This window comes from Neomonachus schauinslandi, chromosome 2 (genome assembly GCF_002201575.2).
Source record: "Neomonachus schauinslandi chromosome 2, ASM220157v2, whole genome shotgun sequence".
Classification (NCBI taxonomy): domain Eukaryota; kingdom Metazoa; phylum Chordata; class Mammalia; order Carnivora; family Phocidae; genus Neomonachus; species Neomonachus schauinslandi.
This window is the reverse complement of record NC_058404.1, coordinates 80,495,568-80,516,114: the sequence shown is the minus strand read 5'-3', so window position 1 is coordinate 80,516,114 and position 20,547 is coordinate 80,495,568. Positions and strand designations below refer to the sequence as shown.

The window sequence follows — 20,547 nt, the reverse complement described above, 5'->3', positions numbered from 1 at the left end:
TGGACACTTGCCGGCTGGACGGAGACAGAAACTCATTTTCCATCTGTCAAGCAACCTGACACAGAGCTGGTAATGATTTTCTGTCAGCCGAGGCCTGGCTGGATTTGAACCAGTGACCCAGAGGTAAAAGGCCCTGATGTAGGGCTCCCTTTACAATAACTGGCCTGCCTGGCCTTGTTATGCCTGGCCCAGTGCTCTCTCTTGCATCTGCCCATGCATTCTCCTCGCCAGTTGAGTTTTGATTGGATCCTCACTTAGCATTTGGGGCTGAGTGGTTAATGTCCCAGGAGGGTAAGCAGGGACGCATGTGTGTCCCGGAGGAGTGAGAAGCAGAAGGCAGACGAAGGGCAGAGAGTCAGGGTCTGTTTGATGAGCCTGGGGCCAAAAGCTACATGCTTCTCCAGGCTGGATGTCTGACCTTGACCTCAGGACCCTTGCATATACAGCAGCCAGAGAGATGGCTCCCACAGCGGATGGCAAAACAAGGAATGTGCATCGGGAGGGATACTGAGGTCTAGATACTCTGGCCTTGAAACTGTCATTATTATTTTTATTGTTTTCATGAAAAAAGAGTCCTTTCAGAAGCATTTGTAGATTGATTCACATGATGCTTTCCATTCACTGAATGATAATTGAGTCACATGCTACTCTCCAAAAATAGTGTTTCATAATCTGAAGACATCTGCCCTCCAGAATCAGAAAAGTAATCTGGAGGGCTTTATAGGTTGACTCATTATTCAATAAACCTTTATTGAGGTCCCTAATATCAGGCAAACTTTCTGCTAGTCATCAGGGTTATAGAGATAAGCAAAACAAAGTCCTCCATTGAAGAAGTGAATTATTTAGAGGGGGAGAGATATGTGGACAAAGATAGTCCGGCACAACCTGATAAGTGATATCATAGCAAGTGAAGAAATGCAGTAGGCAATTGGTAATAACCGATGATTGTCTCTCATGGCGGTGGGGGCTGTGGTGGGATCCTGAAAATGGGGAGTCATTAGCACAGAGGTGCTGGCCGTGTCAGCAACCCAGGAGGCAATCCAGGCTTCACAACTTATGAGCTGTGGCACCTGGAACTTAGTTTCTTGGAGCCTCCACTTTCTAATCTGTAAAATGGGAATAATCACACCAATGTCAAAATTGTCTTAAGGATTAAGTGGGGTTAATTCATGTAAAGAATTTAGCAGAGCACTTGGCACATGGCAGGCGATTGATAAATGTGCCCTAGATTGGAGAAAGGTATTACTAGAGGAAAAAAATAACATTTTTAAGGTATTTTAAGACACTGGCAGTGGGGTGAGGAAGGTGGAGATTAAGGAGAAGATTTGTAATAGGATCAAGAGAATTTGGTGACTAGTGAAGATGAAAAGGGAGAGGTGAAGGTCTGGGGGGATGGGTCACCAGGCCTGGTTGCTGTGGCAACATAGGAGGTGGGCTTGGGGAGGACTGAGTGTAGGGAAAGGAAAGGAAAAGGTGGCTGGCTTTTCTTCAGGAGTGTGGGGTTGGAGGTGCCTTGAGGATACCCACGTGGGAATGTCCAAATGTAGTCAGATGTGCACTCAGGGCTACTGATCTGGGAGCTCTTGCTGGTTTACAGAAGGTGGCTGATGCTGGGACCGTGGGAAAGGCACTGGGAAAAGCAGGGGGTGGGGGATGGGAAGAAAAATCGGACACCGGAATTCCTGGGAATGTTAACCTTAAAGGGGTGAGTGGAAAGGGGGCGTGTGGAATGGACAGCCAGCCACGCCAGGACCACGGTGGCACTCAACTGAGTGGAAGGGGAACGTTTCAGCCTGGATGCAGGGAGCTCAAGGAAGGGCCCTCTGAGAGGGATGTGACCACAGTGCCTGCTCTGGGAGCAGCCCCCCGAATCAGAACTCATCCCAGGCAGGCATTAGTCAATCGGAATCAATATGGGGGCAGCTCTGTCTGTCAACTGCTTTTTCAGATGGTTCTTAGCCAGACTCAGGGCTTTGGGGCAAAGTTTCTGCTTGGAGTTCTTAGGAGTAGGCAGAAAAAGGCGTGACCCAGATAGAATGGTGGGCTGGGAGGGCCTTCCTATCCCTGCTGGAAGACAGGGATAGATGCTGCAACCATCTTGAAATTCAGAGTCAGGTATCTTCATTAACTGATGAAGTAAGACTCATGCTCTGGTCACCTCCTGACTTGATTAGTGACATTTAATGGACTTTGTAATAGGTCTTTTGCATAATTAGAAGTCATGCAGAACTGAGCCTGACACCTGACTCTACACATCCAGCGTGGTTTACCCAGGTCCCATCCATTGTTGGGCAATGATAATGGCTGCCGCTAATTGAGTTCTTGCCAAGTGGCAGGTGCTGTGACAAGCTGTTTGTGGGGATTATCTCATTTGATCCTAGTAACAAATCTAGGATGTCACACAACGCTCTTTGGCTTCGTAAGCAGAGAGGTGAGTGATAAAATGGTATTTTGCTCCATCTTCAACACGCATGGGACTTCTCAGGTACGGCTGTGGGGCGAGGGCACTGTCAGAACACATCACACGTGAGATGCCAGTGGAGCGGGGCCCAGGGTAGGAAGTCGTGGTGAACACGTATTGGTGGAAAAGATACAGGATGAGCTTTTAGCACGTTGGCAAAACCAGCCCAGGACGCCACACTGACAACAGTGCTCTCCATGAACACCCAGAGTCAGACTCTAGAACTTCCAGCAGTGAGTACAAACCAACCATGTTGTAAGGATTTCACATCTGGAATAGTGGAGGGAATGATCCACGCGTATGGTTGAGGCCAGGATCGATCTCTTCAGTGTGTTGTCTTTTCCTGTCAGCGGACTCTAAGGCCTGGTCTCACAGAAACCCTGGGCTGTCTGGAATTTCTGAGTTGTTGAAATCATCCAGGGGACCATCTATGACTCAGAATCGTGCTGTGATTTCATGGGTCTCGTCCTCGCCTGTGTCCACAAGCACATGGGCCCTGATGGATTGTTAGTTACGGTCGTATACTGTTTAATGCAGTTTCTCAGAATTGGCTCTGTAGATGAGTTTTCCAGGGTCTATGAGAAATTTTTTTTCCCTTTGAATGAGGTTCTATTTTACTCACATTTGAGAAACTGTCCTATAGTGTAAATAAGATGAGTTGGCTTGCTAGAGAGAATACACTCTTATAAGACCTTTCATTTATGTCTATATACAAACCAATGATAGGATGATAATCATAATAATCTGTATCTACTCTTTGTAGTATGTTAAAACTTCTACAAGGGAAACTCTTTATTTTTCATGCATATAAACTAGTCACTAATTCCGATTGACCCAACCTGATGTAGCCTGAATTATTGAGGGTTTACTGTGCTGTCAGAGCAGAGAAGATGAAAGTTGTTTGCTTTTCACACCTGCAATGTCACCTTGGAGAGTTCGTATTTACACCACTATGAAGTAATGCATTTCTCTTGAGTAGCACGACGCAGCTCCAGTCTTATTCAGATAGGAACAGCAGTAAAGAAGTCAGTTTTCCTTGTAAACTAGTAGTGATCTATATGTAGGGAAGTGCTCTCTCATAATTTCGAAGGTTCATGTCCTACTTATTAAGATCACAATTGAGAAAATTGACATGCATTTTTTGGTTACTGCTCTGAGCCAGGCACTGTGCTAGGCACTGCAGAGAAACAGAAATGGGGGCCACACTGTAGGAGACATATGCAATGTCATGATCAGATGAGGCAAAGGTTTCAGAACTTGAAGGAAAAGTTCTAAGGGTATGTCACAGGGAGCAAGTCTGATGCTGGCTTGGAGTTGGGGGGGGCGGGCAGGAAAGCCTCATTGAGGGGATGGCATTTCCAACAGCCTGCCAGGGAGAAGAGGATTGCTAAGCCAGGAAGACAGCCAAAGAAGAAGACACAAATACAGAATTCTACACAAGGTAAGGTGCTCGTAAAGAAACACTGTGCTTGGAAAAGGTGTTCCAAGGCTCTGTCTTTTCTGTCCCTTGAAAATATGACGGGGGTGCCTAAAATTCAGATCACTTAAATTTGGCCCCTCCTGTTGGGTAGGTTTCTCTTTTGGTTCTCAACCCTGTTGCAGAGAAAACAACTCTAACCAAAAAGCAAGGGCGAATTTTGGATTTTAACGTGATGCCATGGAGGAGGTATTGATGACATGGATACCTGGACGATTATGAAGCTTATGTGTTTTTAGGCATAAATGATATAATAGTACCGGAATGAATAAAGAGAAATCAAGAGAGACTTGGAAGGCATTATGAGTGCATCTGAAACCAGGTTAAAAATAAGCCACAGGTTCTCTTGTGATTTCTGAAACATCTCTTTGTTTAATCATAGAATTATTTCCATCTTCCATTCATCATAAATAATCCACTTTATTATTTCACCAGTCCTTTTGTAAAAATTTGGTATTTAGCATAAACAAACACTGAACATTAGCCAGGAGGTGTGTTAGTTTTAAACAGAATAGGGAATTTTAAAAAAATACAGAATTTAAAACTCAGAAAAGAACACATGAAAAGATTAACATTATCACCCATTTAAAAAAATCAAATTTCGTAACAACCACTTAAAAAAAACCAAGTGGAAAAATGAGTAAACATAATCTAATGTATTTCCTTCATAAATACATTTAGACAAAAAAAATGCATAAACGGATAGCCTGACAGTGCATAACACAATAATAAAATATTTTGAGGTGAATAATTAAATCCCAATAAGCATGACTTACAAATAAATTTTGATTTTATTTTTTAATTCTTTATGGAAAAAATACACCACAGTAACTGTGTAAAAAAAGAAACAGGCATAAACGTATCACTAAAGCCATCAAAATGCACTATGTAGAGATTATTTGAAAACAAAACATGTTTTTTAAAGCATGTTATAGCATTTTCAGTTGAACCTTATCCCATAATCACACCTACTGTAGGTGTTAGACAATAGAGGTAGATAAGTTGGGGAGAAAAAAATCAGTATTCTAATGCTAGGGAGAAAGATTTTTATAGCTCAGACAGACAACCCCATTGCCTCTGAAATTCCAAGAAACTTGTAGGAACAAAACATGAAAACCTTTCTGTGCTCCATTTGTGAGCATCGAAATTACTGGAGTTTTAGATATAAGTGAAATTCTTGACAAACAGCCTGTTCACCACAGATTTTTGCAGAGTCTGGTGCTAGCCTTAAAATTTACACTGAGGATAACTCTTGTGAAATTTATGAGGTTCAGTAATATTGAAATGGTCAGAAGGAACACGAGATGAGACCGGGTTGTGACGATAATATGAATTTACGCTACTGATAAACCTGGTAAGTTTCTAAGGAAGGATCTTTTCCGTTGCTGACCACAGAGTCAGCGTCAGTGTGACCCAGGATGCCGATACTGTCTGTGAAATCAAGAGAGGACATGCAGAGAGGACGTGACAGAATGCTGGGCAGGAAACAGAGGAACAGTGTCCTTTAATTCTCTATATCGCTTTCTTCTCTATTTGGGTCCAGTGAAAGTTCGTCCAGCCACAGTGAAAGCAAAGATTGAATTCTCCTTTGAAAGCTGATGCCCAACTGGGGACTTGTTTTATTTGATCTTTTGGTTAATGAATGGTTTTGCATTTTCTGTGCCCATTTTTCTTTCCATCTGGCTAGACAGAATGTGTATATGTAACATTTGTTTGTGTCCATGACCTTTATATTTTTATTTATGCATAAGAACAATATGATTTAATTTTAAGAAATTGTTGCAAACATTTGTCAAATCTGCCAAGGAAATTTTCATTAATAACTTGTCTCAAATGCCTTTAAGTGTGCTTAATTCAAGGATGAAACAGGCTGCTTCTGGCTAAAAGGGGCAATTTGTGCTCAGACATCTGTGTAACAAGAAAAAATTTTGGTCTCAGTTGTGGAATGTGAATATAATCCATCATTAACTGTTGCTGTTCTCAAACTGACTGTAACATTTTTACATCTCACATTTGGCTGTTAGGAGTTGGCAAGTGTGCTGGAAAACAGTTAAGAAAGAAATTATGGCAGAAAAAGGGAAAATAAATGAAAATTTTAAAAATCCTGAATACAAGTCCTGTAGTTTACCTCAAAACTTCACTTACTTCTAACTCAAACATCAGGCTCTTTCTTTGAAGCAGCTTATAATAAATTTAAGACATACAACACCACAATCTCATAATGGGACTGAGGAATTTCTGTGTGGAAACTATCTGAAGGAATGTCTAAAAAATGATGTCAAGAAATGCAGATAACTTATGCCTTTCTGCATCTATGCAATCCATGACCCCTGCTGAGTTGATAAGGAAGAGACATGTCACAGTTGTAGAAACAAAGAATCACACAGTAAATCAAAGTATTCATGAATAAGACTTTGGAAATTTTCACTGTCATCAGAAGGGATTTTCCTGATGGTGTGACCTCATTTCAAACAGCACAGTAACTAGTGAAGGGTTGTACTGCACCAAAGGTGGTACGAGGAAAGCATGTTTGCTTTTTGTCACGATCATGGTTTCCTGTCCTTGGAAAAAAAAAATTAAACCACTCCAAAACATGGTACCACTCCTGGCAGTAACCAACAAAGTAGGTTTTGGAAATAATGCTCCTGTCAAATACATTTTAAGGCACTTAAACTGTTATATCATATTTTTGTGTAAAAAAATAAAATATGCATTGAAGCAACATTCCCAAGTACAAGCCCTCAGAACTGTTTGTATGTACAGTCCTGTACATATATACATCGCTGCATGAAGAGTGCCTCCTTTCTTATACTGTTGGCCTCGTCAACTTCACTCCCTGTAAGAAAGGACAACATGATGTTCAGAGCTGGACAGTATCTATGAACAAAATGAAAGCATCAATCAACACCAGATAATTTATGCTACTAGAAGGAAGATGAAGCCCACCCACCCCGATAGTATTACCTAACCAACAATCCAAACCTCTGGACACAAACGGGTCCACCTGCCCACCTCACTGGCTAGTGGACTTTGTCATTTCTCCAGCCCCCTCTGGCTACTCATACCGTCCCGCTGTACACTGGAGGGTGGCCATGGGTCTCAATCAGTCCTATTTGTAAAGCAGAAGAGATACTCATGGATACCCTTATGATCGACAGTGTGTATTTATTTTTGTGGTCAAATGGGATGGGCAAATATTCCACGCTTTCTGGATTATTCTAAGGCAGCCAACACCTCCCGGGTTTGGAGTGGTTTCTGTGCAAAAGGAGAATGAACAGCACTGTCCAATTTAGCCTCCCTTTTGGAAATGCTTCTGTCACTCTGCTTTTAAACATTCAGAAGACAAACTTCATTCTGTTTAATTTGTTGTTCACTACAACTGCATATTTTTGACAGAATATTAGGATTTTTAAATACTTTTCTTCATTCTTTGTCAAAATTTATGTGTATCAATGCTGACCAACAGTGCGTATATACATCGACAGATATAAATGGAAGTTTTCAAAAGGGCTAAATAGTAATAGAAATAAAAAGGTACTAAACCGCTCCTCTACCAACTGTTGAGTGGGTGGACTGGAGCCCTGAGTGGTACCCAGTAAGGAATGGTAATCGCTACCATTCTGGTAAGTGGAAAAATAAATGAAGGTGCTGGGTGGGCTAACCTGTTCAGGTAGGATCCCGGGGACCTAGGGCACTCCTTCTAAAAACAATGTTGTATTTCTGTCTCGAGTGTCCTTGTGGTATCAGGGAAAGGTTTTGGGGACCAAACAGACCAGGGTTCTGGTCCTCACTCTAGAACTGACTAACCCACCCCACGTAACCTCGGGCAAGTTGCTCGACTCCCCGAGCCTCCTTCCTAAGCTGTCCAGAGGCAACAGCAGAGCTAGCTACAGTGTTGTAGACAGTAATGAACGACAATGACAATAGTGACAATTACAGCAGCTAGCTTTCATCAAACCCCTGCCAGAGGAGCCTCTGTAACTCTGAGGAGCAGATGTTCTCGTGAGTCTGAGGCACAGAGAAGTGAAATAAGCTGGCCAGGGTCACCCGGAGAGGAGTGGCGGAGCTCGCAGGCTGGCTCAAGGCCCACGCTCCGAACCAGGGGAAGATGGGGATGTGCTTAGCACACACAGAGATCAACAGGTGGTAGCATGGCGATTCCATTTTCAGGACACTAAGGACACCACACCGGGCATGCCCCCGCCACTGGCTGTCTCTTTCTCCCACTCTTCTCCGGATAACAGCTGCCACCTTGTGCCCAGGCTCGGGGCAGTCCTGTAACGTCTGAGCCACTGGGAAGGAGCCAGCCCACAGCCCGCCGGGCGCTCCGATGGTACACACAGCATCGAAACTCTGTATGAATCACCCGGATTTTATTTTGGCTGATAATTTAGGAAAGCAAATCTATAGATATCGAATAAGTTACAAGATTCTGAGCTAAGCGTGGTGAAATTGACATTGTGTGGGCTCCTATGTTAATTAAACTTTTTAAATGCTCCAACACATAGTTTCGCTGTGCAAACAAGTTACTAGGTGTCTGGAAAATTAAAAATAAAGTAGACATTTTAGATAAAGCCAGGTGCTACCAGATTTAGAAAGGCATGTGAAATCAGGACACGCAGGGAAGACGGGGTGGGGGAAAGAAGGTGTATACCTGAGAGGAGGGGTAGGATATTTTGAGTATATTCACCTTTACCCCATTGCAATATGTCCTCCAACGTGAGTGGATTTTTTTTTTTTTTAAAAAGCTTTTTTTTTTTTTTTTTTAAGATTTTATTCACTTATTTGACACAGAGAGAGAGCCAGTACAAGCAGAGGGAGTAGCAGAGGGGGAGGGAGAAGCAGGCTCTCCACTGAGCAGGGAGCCCGATGTGGGACTCGATCCCAGGACCCTGGGACCATGACCTGAGCCAAAGGCAGACGCTTAACGACTGAGCCACCCAGGCGCCCCTTTAAAAAAGCTTTTTAAAACTGCATTTTAGGTATATTTTCATAACAATATAAAACATGTAATCCTCAGTCCTCCTTTTCAAATTGATATGGATCAATGTGTCATTATTATTGTGATTGGTTAAGAAAATATGTACTTGAGGATGAGGATATGCTAGCAAAAGTTAAAGTATATGAACAGCTAAGATTCAAAAATAGTATTTGAGTCTGATTTGGATTCAAATGAGATCTTTCCAGAGTCTCACCTTCTGCCTTGACACCATCCAAGACTTTATTGTTGGCACCAACACACTTCCCAGAAGGATCTGAACTGGGTGGTATATGAGCAGGGGCACAGATATTAGAGAGAGGTGCTCGTGGCCTGCAAACACGATCTTGAGCATTGGAATTCCTGATGAACAAAGAAGACAGAAAATCTAGAGGCAAATTCAGTCTGTCATCAAACTAAAGACACTCCATTAAAACTGGAACTCTGGACTAGGTCATTACCATCTTTCCCCCTGAATGTGTTCATAGGGAATGTCTCAAAAGACTCATTAAATCTTTCCATCTTCCTTTCACTACCTAAAACTCTAAGCTCTACCCAGAACAGATGAAACTGACAAGGTGGTCAGCGTTCAAAGGCACCAATAATTCCCACTGCAAATTAGCAGGCTGTCTACCAAGGAGAGGAGAGAAGAGTTGCTTCTCAGAAGGCTGAAGAATATGAGTAAAGCAGAGATTCAAAAATGGATCTTTTCTTGCTTTGTCGTGAAACAGTCCGCTGGACACCTGCCCGGCATCATTTCACATCCCAAAGTTCACTTTTGAGAACTGAAAGGATATGGTAAGATAATATATGATATATACCATTATAAGTGGGAGGGCACTTCCGCTAAATGAACATTAATAGAGGCTTTGTGCCTTCTCTTTTGGCCAACGATCTCAAAGAGCTTTATGAGATATTATATGGCAGGTGAATTCTAAGATTAGGGCTGAATGTTTAAACCCCACAGTGAAGGTCTTAATGGAACTCAGGTAAATGAATACTACTTCCTGAGTCTACCATTCTATTATACCAAGGGCAAGGTCTGCAGATTTTGCAAACAGCTGCTTACAGTGTGTACCTATTAAGCTTTTATAAGAGAAATCAGACACCAGCAATTTGACTATTATTACCAATTGTTTTAATACGGCCCAGTTGTCAGAATTACTGTGTATGTATGTCAGCTTTTTCAATGGAATAGCTTTAATAGCTTTGCTTCCTTCCTGTTTCTTTGAGAACAGCCTCTGAGAAGGACCCAAGCTCCTAAACATGCACACTGATGGCACATAAATAACTTTTTATTATAACCCACTGAGGAAAGCTCTGCTTTTTCAATTATTTTTACCTTCTAATACATTTCAAACCTTTATGCAAAAATGTATTTCATAGCCGCTTTCTTTTTCATAGCCTCACAAATCATTGCCATAAACTGAAAACACTTAACTGGTCCCCAACAATCTCTCTCTCAAAGCTTGGAAAGTACATGTTTAGATTTTTGCACTTTCTGTCTTCTCACCAATATAAAAAACAAAAGAGCTTTCTTTTTAAAAATAATAGACTTAATCAATTGATAGTCGAAAAGCAGCATCTGATATTATGAACCTGGGAAGTTATCATGATGAGAAAAGAAGAGCTAAGCGTCCTCCTCCTGTTTCCAGGAGAGGTTATTTGGCGCAAAGGGATGATGCTCAGGAGCGCAGGGATGGGGGTGGAGTAAAAGCGGGGCTGAAGGAAGTACATGGTAGGAATATGGAGATACTTGTCCCTGAAAGTGATGACAGCGGGGGTTTCTGACCCAGCGTTCAAGGACCATGGCTGCTGGGCTAAATCACTCAAACTAGCCTTTCTTGGAGAAGACTCGGGCTCTGTCATTCCTCAGCAAGCTGAAGTGGGCTCAGTAACCAGAAATTGGCTGCAAGAGAGACAAGGTGTCTCAAGGTAAGCCACAGCAGAGATTCATCTTAGTGTGGGGAATTAGGTACATGAAGCTAGCAATAATGATGCCCATCGTCGTTAGTATGCCATGAGGGCTTACTAGATGTCACGTGCTGCCTAAGTGCTCTCCCATGAATGAATGAAGCCTCACGATAACCCTGGGAGGCTGGTGAAAACTAGTGTTCGCACCACGTTACTGATGAGGAAACGGACCTCAGGGTCAGGAAACTGTCCCAGGTGGTGGGGTCTGAACTGCAACCCACACAACCTGCATTTCTAGCCCTCTGTGCCAGGGAAGGTTCAAGGTCTCAGAGGTCTTCAGTTCAACGTGCCACGGGGATTGTAGCTTCATTAAGCAGAAATGCAGCTTTGTGGTATGCAAAAAACTTTCTTGTCCAGAGGTTCTTTTGGAACTCCTTCCTCTTGGATGCTTCCCAGAGGCACTTCCAGAAGCAGAAGTCCGCATCGAACTCCCCGGCCATCCATACCAGGATGTTCCTGTGACTTCATATGCTTAAGGAGCTAAGTGATTGCTAGGACACCCCCAGAAGTGTCTAGGGCACACAGACAGAAAGATGAAGCCAAGTCTCTACTCTCAAGAAGCTTTCAGTGTACAAGTGACCTTCTACCTTCTTTGGACCCTCATCCCAATTTGTGTGATGTTCTCTTCTGGCCCTGTGCTGGTTCTTCGGCTCTTGGGGCTCATCTTCAAACGCACTCTTCTGTATGTATGCTGCTCGGGGAAGGGGCTGGGGCTGGGGCTCTGCGAACACCACCCCTCCTTGTCTGCCCACTCCCTGGATGCTTCTGCCAGCAGGGGCACTAGAGGAAGGCTGGAGGAGGAGGTACTTGGGGCTCCTACGAGTAACAGCACCTTCAGGGGGCAGAGGCAGCAATAGTTGGCTCCAGCTAATAGCTCGCTGTGCCCCTCCTAAGAGGCCTGAGCCCCCATTTCCTCCTCCGAGCTCCTAGGCTCTGAGAACCCCAACTTCCCTTTGTTCCCCTAGCTCTTGCTACTTCCTGCGGTCTCTACTCCTTTTTGCCCTCACCGTCCCCCTTTCCCCCTTTCAGTTTTCTGACACTGTTTAATCTTTCCTACGTTGAAAGAGCGCTTTCAGTTTTCCTGACTGACCCTGGCGGTTACAGGCGCTTTCCTTCCTTTGCCTTGTGTTACAGTTACTCACCTCGCTTGACAAAGAGAAGGGATCCGTGATGACTAGCAGCTGCTACAGACGTTCGACGAATTAAATAGGGATTTCTCCTTCTTGCTTTACGTGCCTGCAGTACCTCCTCGTTAATCGTTAATCAAATTTCCTATCACTAGCACTCGAAGCGACTAATGTTAAAAATATGATTGAACATAATATAACAGAGAGAAAAAAAAGCCTAGCTTCCAGGGATTAGGACCCAGGTCCCTGTCATGTACCCTTGATTGTTCCTCTCCTGGGGAGGATGCACAGCTCAATCACTTGGTGAGGGAAGGGGGACCCCAGTGATTCAAGTCATATGTTATTTGTTTCGGGAATCTTTATCTTCCCTCAGTCTTAAAATCCACCTTACTTTTCAATCATTTGATTTCTACTTTCCTTTCCAATTATTAGGGTTTCTTTTCAATCTCCTATTTATCTGTATCTTTCCATCTTTCTTTTTCCCTGCTTTCCTTTCAGTCCTCCCCCGGCCCCCGCCCCCCAGGAGAGAGCTTCCAGTCTGCATTTTCATGTCCTCGAAGGTCAGTGTAGAACGAAGGGGGGAGAAGCTGAGTGAGAGTTAACTTTTCCACGTTCGAACGTTCCATGCTCTGGTGGCCATCACTCGGAGGCAGTGAGTTCAATACGTCAGTTCTAGGGCATCTTTGCCACGTTGCCATCACTATCAGGACGATGACGCAAAATTCAATAGAGCGAGGTTAGGAACCTGTAGGAGCCCCTGCACTCACCACACAGTGATTTCTGCCACTTGGTCATGAATTGGGCAAAATGTGATCTTCAAGTCAAGTCAGAACACCAGCGGTAGCTCTTATTCCAGAAGCCTATGTGATGTGCCCCCTCTCATCCTCTTCACTCGCTTGTTGAACAACTCGCTCGATCATTCATTCCTTCAGTCAGATGAACTGCTCTGTGAAAGGGCGAGGCATGCCACGAGCGGAATGTGACCTAACCCTGCACGAAGTGACTTCCTGGGCGTCCCTGTGACCACTCACACCTCCTCCCCATAAGCTTCCTTCAGACCGGTCAGCTCTCAACGGCATTCCCACGCTGTCTCCACACCAGTCTCTGACTTTAGGTGTGTCCTCTCTAAGCTCTTTTCCGCTCTGTGGCCAGAGCGAGCACAAAATCGGATCCTATCAAACTCCTCAGGAGTCTGTGACCCAGGGGAGACCCCTAAGTGCGGTGCACGAGGACCCTCCTGACCTGGCCCCCATCCCTTTTTGTCTCTATATGTCACGCTCCTCCCCTCTCCTGCCTCCGTGCTCCAGCCTGGAGGAATGCCCGTGCTGCTCCCCATCACCCCCCCCCACCCCCAACTAGGCCTTTACACAAGAGCTCCTTTGGCCTACAATGCCCATCCCCCACGTCTTGCTTCACCCACTCTTCAAGCCCTCAGCTCTTACGTCGCCTCCTCTGGGATGCCATCCTCAAAGTCCCAGGCTGGCCATCAGGTCCTTTCTACTCTATGCTTACCCAACCTGCAACACGCTCCAGCCTAGTGTTCACTGCACTTACTACCACCGGCGGTCTCTTCATCTTTGAGCATAGAGTAGGTGCTCAAAAGGAGTGTGTCGAATGAATGGATCTGTATTCTTCCAGATTGCATCATAAATTTACTGTGCAGACTATCACTCCTTTTTCACTACATTCTTTAAGTAGGAGAAAAAAATGGCAATAATTTAAAAAAACCAAACAAACTTACTAGAAAGAGTTTTCTTTTTAAAGTAAAATTTAAATATAGGACTCTTTTCATCTTGCTATCACTGCAGTAATATAAATGAAGCAAATTAATTTTAATGCTCCCAGGTACTGATTCTGTGTCACCATGGTTGACAGGATCCAACTAGACTTTATGAGATGGCATTTGACTTTATGGAAGTGAACACGATGCACGCATTTACAATTTTACAGGGGCTTTAAGCTGTCATGCTGAAAAATGTTTATAAAACATTAATCAAAAAATGCCTCTTTAATACAATGCATTGTCTGAAAGATGTTAGAAGGCGCATATTGTAAATGGATTCTTTTTCTGACTAAAGTAATTTCCACCAAAAGCATTTCCCCATTGCTCTACAAGTACACTGTGTGGATAGATAAAGAGCACTTTCTCAGCACATTACTACCTGCTCCAAACACTTGGGAAATCAGTAATGTACAGCATGCCATGGTTCCATGTCACACAAGACACATTGATCTACAATTATCCAACAGAGTTTGACACTGCAACATATTCCATAAGCAGAGCTTTCAACTGACATCTGCCAAGTAGGAACTTCAAGTGAGAGCTTTCTTCTTCTAACAAGCAAGTAAGGGGTTTCTTTTATCCTATACCCAGGATAGAAAGGATAAAACAATACGTACAAGAACAAGTTTTTTTTTCCTGCCTATTTTAAGTATGTTTATTTTATGTTCTCTGAATTAGAAAATTCCCTTTGTATCAATGTTCAAGTTGCAAGAGTTTATACTTTCTATTGGATGGACAGTTTTTCATGTTTCCTTGAGCAACATTTTTCTTTCTAGATTAAATATGGACTTTTATTTAACCCACACTGAAGGCTGAGCCTGCTCTATTGTTCATAATATAAAACCCAGCTACTTCACATCACTGTTCAGCTTACTTACTTGTGGGTGCACCATGTTCTCACCATCCACCCATCCGTTCATTAAAAAATACCTCTGGGGCCTCTGCCCGATGTGAGGCACTGTCCTCGTTGCTGGGCGTATCAGGTCAGTAGCACCGCCAAGGTCCCCACCCTCCGGGGGCTCACCTTCTGGTAGCTCTTGCCCTGATACCTCAGCTTTCCTCTGTCAGAGGGATGCATGTCAGCATGGCTTGTGTAACCCCTTCTGTCACTGGCTTACCCAGTTTCTACAACTGAGAGTTTGGGGATTATCTTTGTCTTCTTACCCCTTGACCAAGCCACTGAATTCTGTAGATTCTTTCCTCCATCTGCCACTCTCCTTCCCCCTCAGTTTTCACTGCCACCTGCCTAATTCAGTGTCTCAGAAAATCGAGCCAAGATCACTCTTACAGCCTCCTGACATCACCCCGTCTTCAGACTCTTCCCTTCATCAATCCTCCAAACTCTGGCCAGATTCATCTTCCCCCAACCCACATTAATTAAAGCCAATAGCCTGCTCAAGAATTACAATGACTTTCCAGGGCCGATTCATCACATTCTCTCCCTATTCAACTTCAGTAAAGAACAGTTACTACAGCCACCATTTTGGAAGTGCTTACTGAATGCTAAGTGCTTTGCCTGCATTATTTCATTTAATCCTCACAACGGCCCTGTGAAGTAGGGGCAATTTTCCCATTTAAGCCTGAGGAAACCAGGGTTTAGGGCAGTTAAGTGACTTGCCTGACATCGTACATCACGCATTCCAGTAGAGGCAGAATTGGACCTCGGTCTCTTTACCTTTAATCACTGAGCCGTGCCAACTCCATTAAACCAAACTTTCCCTTGCCAATTGCGGTCACTGGCTCGGGTCTAGCACTTTCTTATCTTTGTAAGAGCTGAGCCTCTACTGGATCTTGCCCCTTCTCCCTAGTGCCTAAGTCCTGTGGCTTCATTCAGGCTCAGCTTTCTATTTCCTCCACCTGAGGGTGACCTCTCTGCGGATTTCTTCCTCTTTTGGGGAAAGAAGTCGATCTTCCTCCTGGCATCAGCTAATGTAGCATTTGCTGATGCTGCCATTATTTTCTTCGGGGTAGGTTTTGTTTTTCCCTGAACATAGGCAAAGTATTACATTTTTCCTTTAATCTCCTGCAGTATTTAAGCACAGGACTGCTACTTAATAAATGACTGATTATTTAAGAATAGGTACTAAAGTAAGATTTCCTATTTAAAAGGACAGGATATAGAACAAATATTAGTTGCTTTGCTAGACTGCAGAGAGAATGCCTCCACACACCCCTTGGGGAGAGGACTGTACTTCCTAGCATAAAATTTGCTGTGGTGGGAAGGAAAGAAACTGGGCTGACCGAGGAACACGAAATTTGAAAGGAGTATTGAAGTGTGGAGTAGGAGAGGAAATACATTGAAAAACGCCGTCTGCGTCCTTTGAAGTCTCATATTACACTTAGGTGCTCACTTAGCTAAGATCGCGCATATTCCAATCACCTGCATCATTTCCTGTCTTTCGGGGTTCATTCGCTGGAATTCACATGACCTGTTGTCCATTTAAAGGCTTTCTCAGACTTTTCACTGAGTTTTGGAGAGAGCTGCTGGAAAATCTGGAATCCAGTTGCTTCTCTCCTCAGTTGTCATGGTGATTTCCCGCTTTTGTTTAGTCTGTTCTTAGTTAGAAACATCCATAAGTTTACTATCTAAATGTCCCACACATTGTTATTTGGAGTCTATCTCTTCCTCAGTCAATCTCTCAGAAAAGACCATGCTTGCCTTTAAAAGTCATTGGAATAGATGGTCTCCCCAATCATAACATAATCCAGGAAGGCAGTCGCTGTTTGAGGAACAGAGACACTCTTCTCTAGCATCGCTAAGTGCCAACCTTTCTCTCTCTCTCTCTCTCTCTCTCACACACACACACACACACACACACACACACACACAGAGTCCTTCTCTTTAGAGACAAACAGTCGCAGAAAGTCAAACTCACTGGTGCTAATTTATGTCAATTACTAAACAAAGGAGCAATTACATGCCATTTCTAGAACACAAAATGATGCCATGATAAAGTACAACAACAGTTCTGGAATTTGGTTAGAAAAGGCTTTCAGTCAGGATAACCCTAAAGCAGGCTAATTTTCAGTAATATAGCTGTCACTTTCATGTAGCGATTTATTATCTATTATATCCAGTAGCCTACATGAGGCAGGTCAGTGTAGCAGTTAAGAAGCCTGACATGGGAGTCAAAGAGCCCTGGGTTAGAATCCCATGTCTACCACTTACCACCTGCGTGACCTCGGTTGGGCAACTTATTCAACCTCAGTTTTCACATCTGTAAAATGTACTTACTTCGCAGGTTTTTTTAAAAAAAAAATGCTAAGTGAAATAATGCTCAAAGTCTTGTAAGGAGTAAGTCTTCATCCATTATGTGTCAGACACTCTTCTAGGTCCAGTGAATTAATGGGTAACCGCCCCCCTCCCACTGCCTTCAAGGAGTGTATGCTCTTACTCATTTAACAGGAAGAGAAGATAGAGAGTACCACGCCAGATCTAGGCAAAGAGCAAATTCCACCCAATAACAACATCATGATACATGGCAGTGAGGGAATGCAGCACTGCTGTCTAGGAACACAGTGGTTAGGCAAATGGATTCAGTGAACGTTTGGGGTATTCTGATTTTTGTCTCTCTTTTAGTGGGGGTAAAAAGAAAGGCCCCCAACTTCTAGATCAATGGGTATGGCTTGGCTTGCTGCCCATCCGAGGCCTGCTGGATCAGTTAAGAGCTCCCCTAAGATATGGCCTTTTGGAGCAGGAGCTATTTAGTCTGCACAGCCCCCCAAATTACATTCTGCTTATAATCCTGACTATTCCAGGACTCCCCCCAAACATACGCTGGTATGTTCCAAAGGCTGGCAAGTTAGCTCCTGCCGATTCCCTCAGGAAGGGGGAAAGGATGTCACAGATCGTGTGATCTGTTCTCATTCACTCCCATCTCAATGACTGGTCTTCTGCTCAAATTCTCCAAGGTATTTTAGTATGTGGATTATGCTGCTTTACCGTTGCCAATGATTTACATTTTACTTGCTTCCCTGTTCTTCTTGTGTCATTCCATCTTTAACCGGAATCTCCTGCCATACTATCTTTGCTATGACTGTACCGCAGCATTAGAAACTCGACTGCCGCTGTATGAGACACAGAAGGAAACATTTTTGTCCTTTTTGTACCAAGAGTCATCCAAAATGAGGTACAACTAAGTAACATATGCAAATATGAGCTCTCTAGCAGTTTCCCCAGTGTCCCAGTGTGGGGTTCATGGAACCCACATAGATGCTGAGCGGTTCCAAACTGCTGAATACAAAGGCAACAATAGCAGCTCCGGGATCTCTGACGACCCCCCCCCCCTTGGCTAGACCTCTGGCAGAAAAACATGATCATCTCTCCCCAGTTTAATAGGTATGTACAAATGTAATTTTAATTTCTAACCTCTGAAGCCTGAAAAATGTCATGCGGTTATCTCTGGAGATTGCATAGGAGAGGGAACGGGACACTTTAAAATCCATAGAGGAGATGTCAGCAAACGTGCTTCACAAACTGGCCTGTTTTCCTCTCAGGAGCTCATGCTGATCGCTAACCACCCTCCCCTCCACAGTTAGGAAGGTTTTAAATGTCAGATTTCTTTTCTGATGATCAACTTGGAGAGATTTATCCTTCATCCTTCAAAACCAGAACCCAAAAATATTTCTTTTATCCAAAAGGGAGAATTAGGCCTGGGCGAGCAGGGCAATTAACAAGTGTAAGGTTACAAACCACACATCTAAGGCCATAATTAAGAGAAAGGAACCATCTTTCCAGGAGTCCAAAGCTTTAGGAAAGAGAAAACAGTGTTCATGTTTTAGTCTTTCAACAATCCCATCTCGTATGGGACTTCAGAAGCCACATCTGGAGTTCACGGATATTCCTGATCTTCACTTGTAGGTTGGTGAGGCAGAATACAGACTGTAGAAGATAGTTACGCAGGGCTTGCTCTGGCTCAGACAGCATTTGGAGAGTGTGCAAACATCAGTTCGTTCCCTCCTCACGTCTATAGTGTGCGTAAAACTTCCATTCTTATCTCCATTTCTCAGAGGAGGAACCTGAGGTAGCAGTCAGGACCAATTTCCCCAAGGCCAGGCACAGCTAGTGACTGGAGGGAGCTGGGATGTGCATACAGACTGGCTGCAGCATCCGTGTTCTTCAACCAGAATTCTGTGCCTGCAATGCCTGAATGCTAATTTGTCACAGTGCTGAGGGACCCCAGAGAAAAGAGATGCTTGATAATATTACCACCGAAAACAGAGGGGGAAACCTAAGAAAAATAACATTTACACAAGAAAAGTCTGAAAGGAAAAGAGAGGGACTCCTTTCAACAAAGGTGCTTATGTGGCCGGCCTTTTACTTGCTTCAAATAAAAGGTGGTTTTATGACCATTTTTGGCCCATTAGGAAAATATTAAAGATGGTGTTTTAGTCTTCAGTTACCTGGGCTGTAAGCCCTTCACTTTGCTGAAAGTTTTATCTAAATAAAGATGCAAGACAAAACCAAAATGAGCAGCTGGTGTTATTTCTGTTTTGAAACAGGTACGTTCTGATTGGAAAAGACGTTTAATGAATGGCCTGAGCTGGCTCACCAGATGCTGACAATGAAACATTTAACTCTACCAATTGAAGGTTTCTGCCTCGGAAGATTAGGTACACCTTCACCTGTCTGACAGCGTTGTAGGAGTAATTAGCAAGCAGGGAATTCCAGAATGAATTAAAGAACTGAGCCACGGAGGCTTCATTCAAATGCTGGCTGTGTCTTCCAGGAGGGGTCACCATATTTATGGAGACAAGGTGGGCAGGAAGTAGATTGAGATTACTTCTTTTCCTTTACTAGGCTGTGAAGGAAGAGTCTTTTGTCTCCTTAAGAGAAAATCTGGCTAATATTCATGCTCACAGGATGTGAAAACATCAAAAATAGACTGAGGCTTTCATATGACAAAAATAACACAAGGTCATCGAATACGTTTAACATGGTCACCAATACAGAACTGGCCCCTGGCTCAGAACAGAACTCACTGAACTCTGGCTCTGGAAAGCCTTGTTTAATTTTACAGAATTTATTTAGATATGTTTTTATAAATGAAGAAAAACACTGAAATCTTTTTAGTCCAAGGCAAAGAGAAGCCGATGAATAGGACATGTGCTTTCATGGATTCTGGCACAGCTCCCACCCTCTAAACTTAGTGCTCCCTAAAATTTTGCACTGGAGATCCTCTTACTAGTGGATAGTGGGACTTCCGGAAGGGCTTCCAAGTCTTAGTTAAGTGGTAAATGTGAGTAAGCTGCGACACAAATGCACAGTATTTTTTTAATATACATTTTTTGTTTTGTCAACATGGCCACTAATCACCCTCTGGCAGTAATTTTCTTCTTGATGGTACCATGTTTATGATGAACATCAACCTCAGAAGAGATGCCTCCTGACACAAAAGAATGAGGCAGTTTTGATTTGGGGATTAGAAGTCAGGACTGTTTATCCTTAAATCCATCTGTTTTATTTTTTTAAAGATTTATTTATTTATTTGAGAGAGACAGAGAAAGAGAGAGCACGCAGGGGTAAGGGGGAGAGGGACAGAGAGAATCTCAAGCAGACTCCCCGATAAGCACGGACACTGATGCACAGCTTGACCTCAAGACCCATGAGATCATAACCTGAGCCGAAATCACAAGTCGGACACTCAACTGACTGAGCCACCCAGGCCCCCCTAAATCCATCTGTTTTAAAAAGGTTGACCATGTTCAAAACGGAACTCTTGACCTGCCCCCACATCCTTCTCTTCC

At 43.5% G+C, this 20,547-nt stretch overlaps 1 protein-coding gene across 3 annotated transcripts in view; it reads right to left on the bottom strand.

Annotated features, from left to right (window-relative positions):
* Positions 1-6,589: 6,589 nt before the first annotated feature.
* SLC10A7 (solute carrier family 10 member 7) overlaps positions 6,590-20,547 on the bottom strand; it is a 252,547-nt gene continuing 238,589 nt past the window's right edge. For 2 of the 3 annotated variants that reach the window (XM_021679306.2, XM_044912605.1), the window contains 2 exons: positions 9,134-9,279; positions 6,590-6,774 (listed from right to left, as the gene is read on the bottom strand). In XM_021679306.2, coding sequence (XP_021534981.1) covers positions 6,745-6,774; positions 9,134-9,279 — 176 coding nt within the window. In that variant the 3' untranslated portion in view covers positions 6,590-6,744. Of the gene's footprint in view, positions 6,775-7,151; positions 7,194-9,133; positions 9,280-20,547 lie in introns of those variants that run through there. The other variant, XM_044912604.1, reaches the window with a different exon arrangement.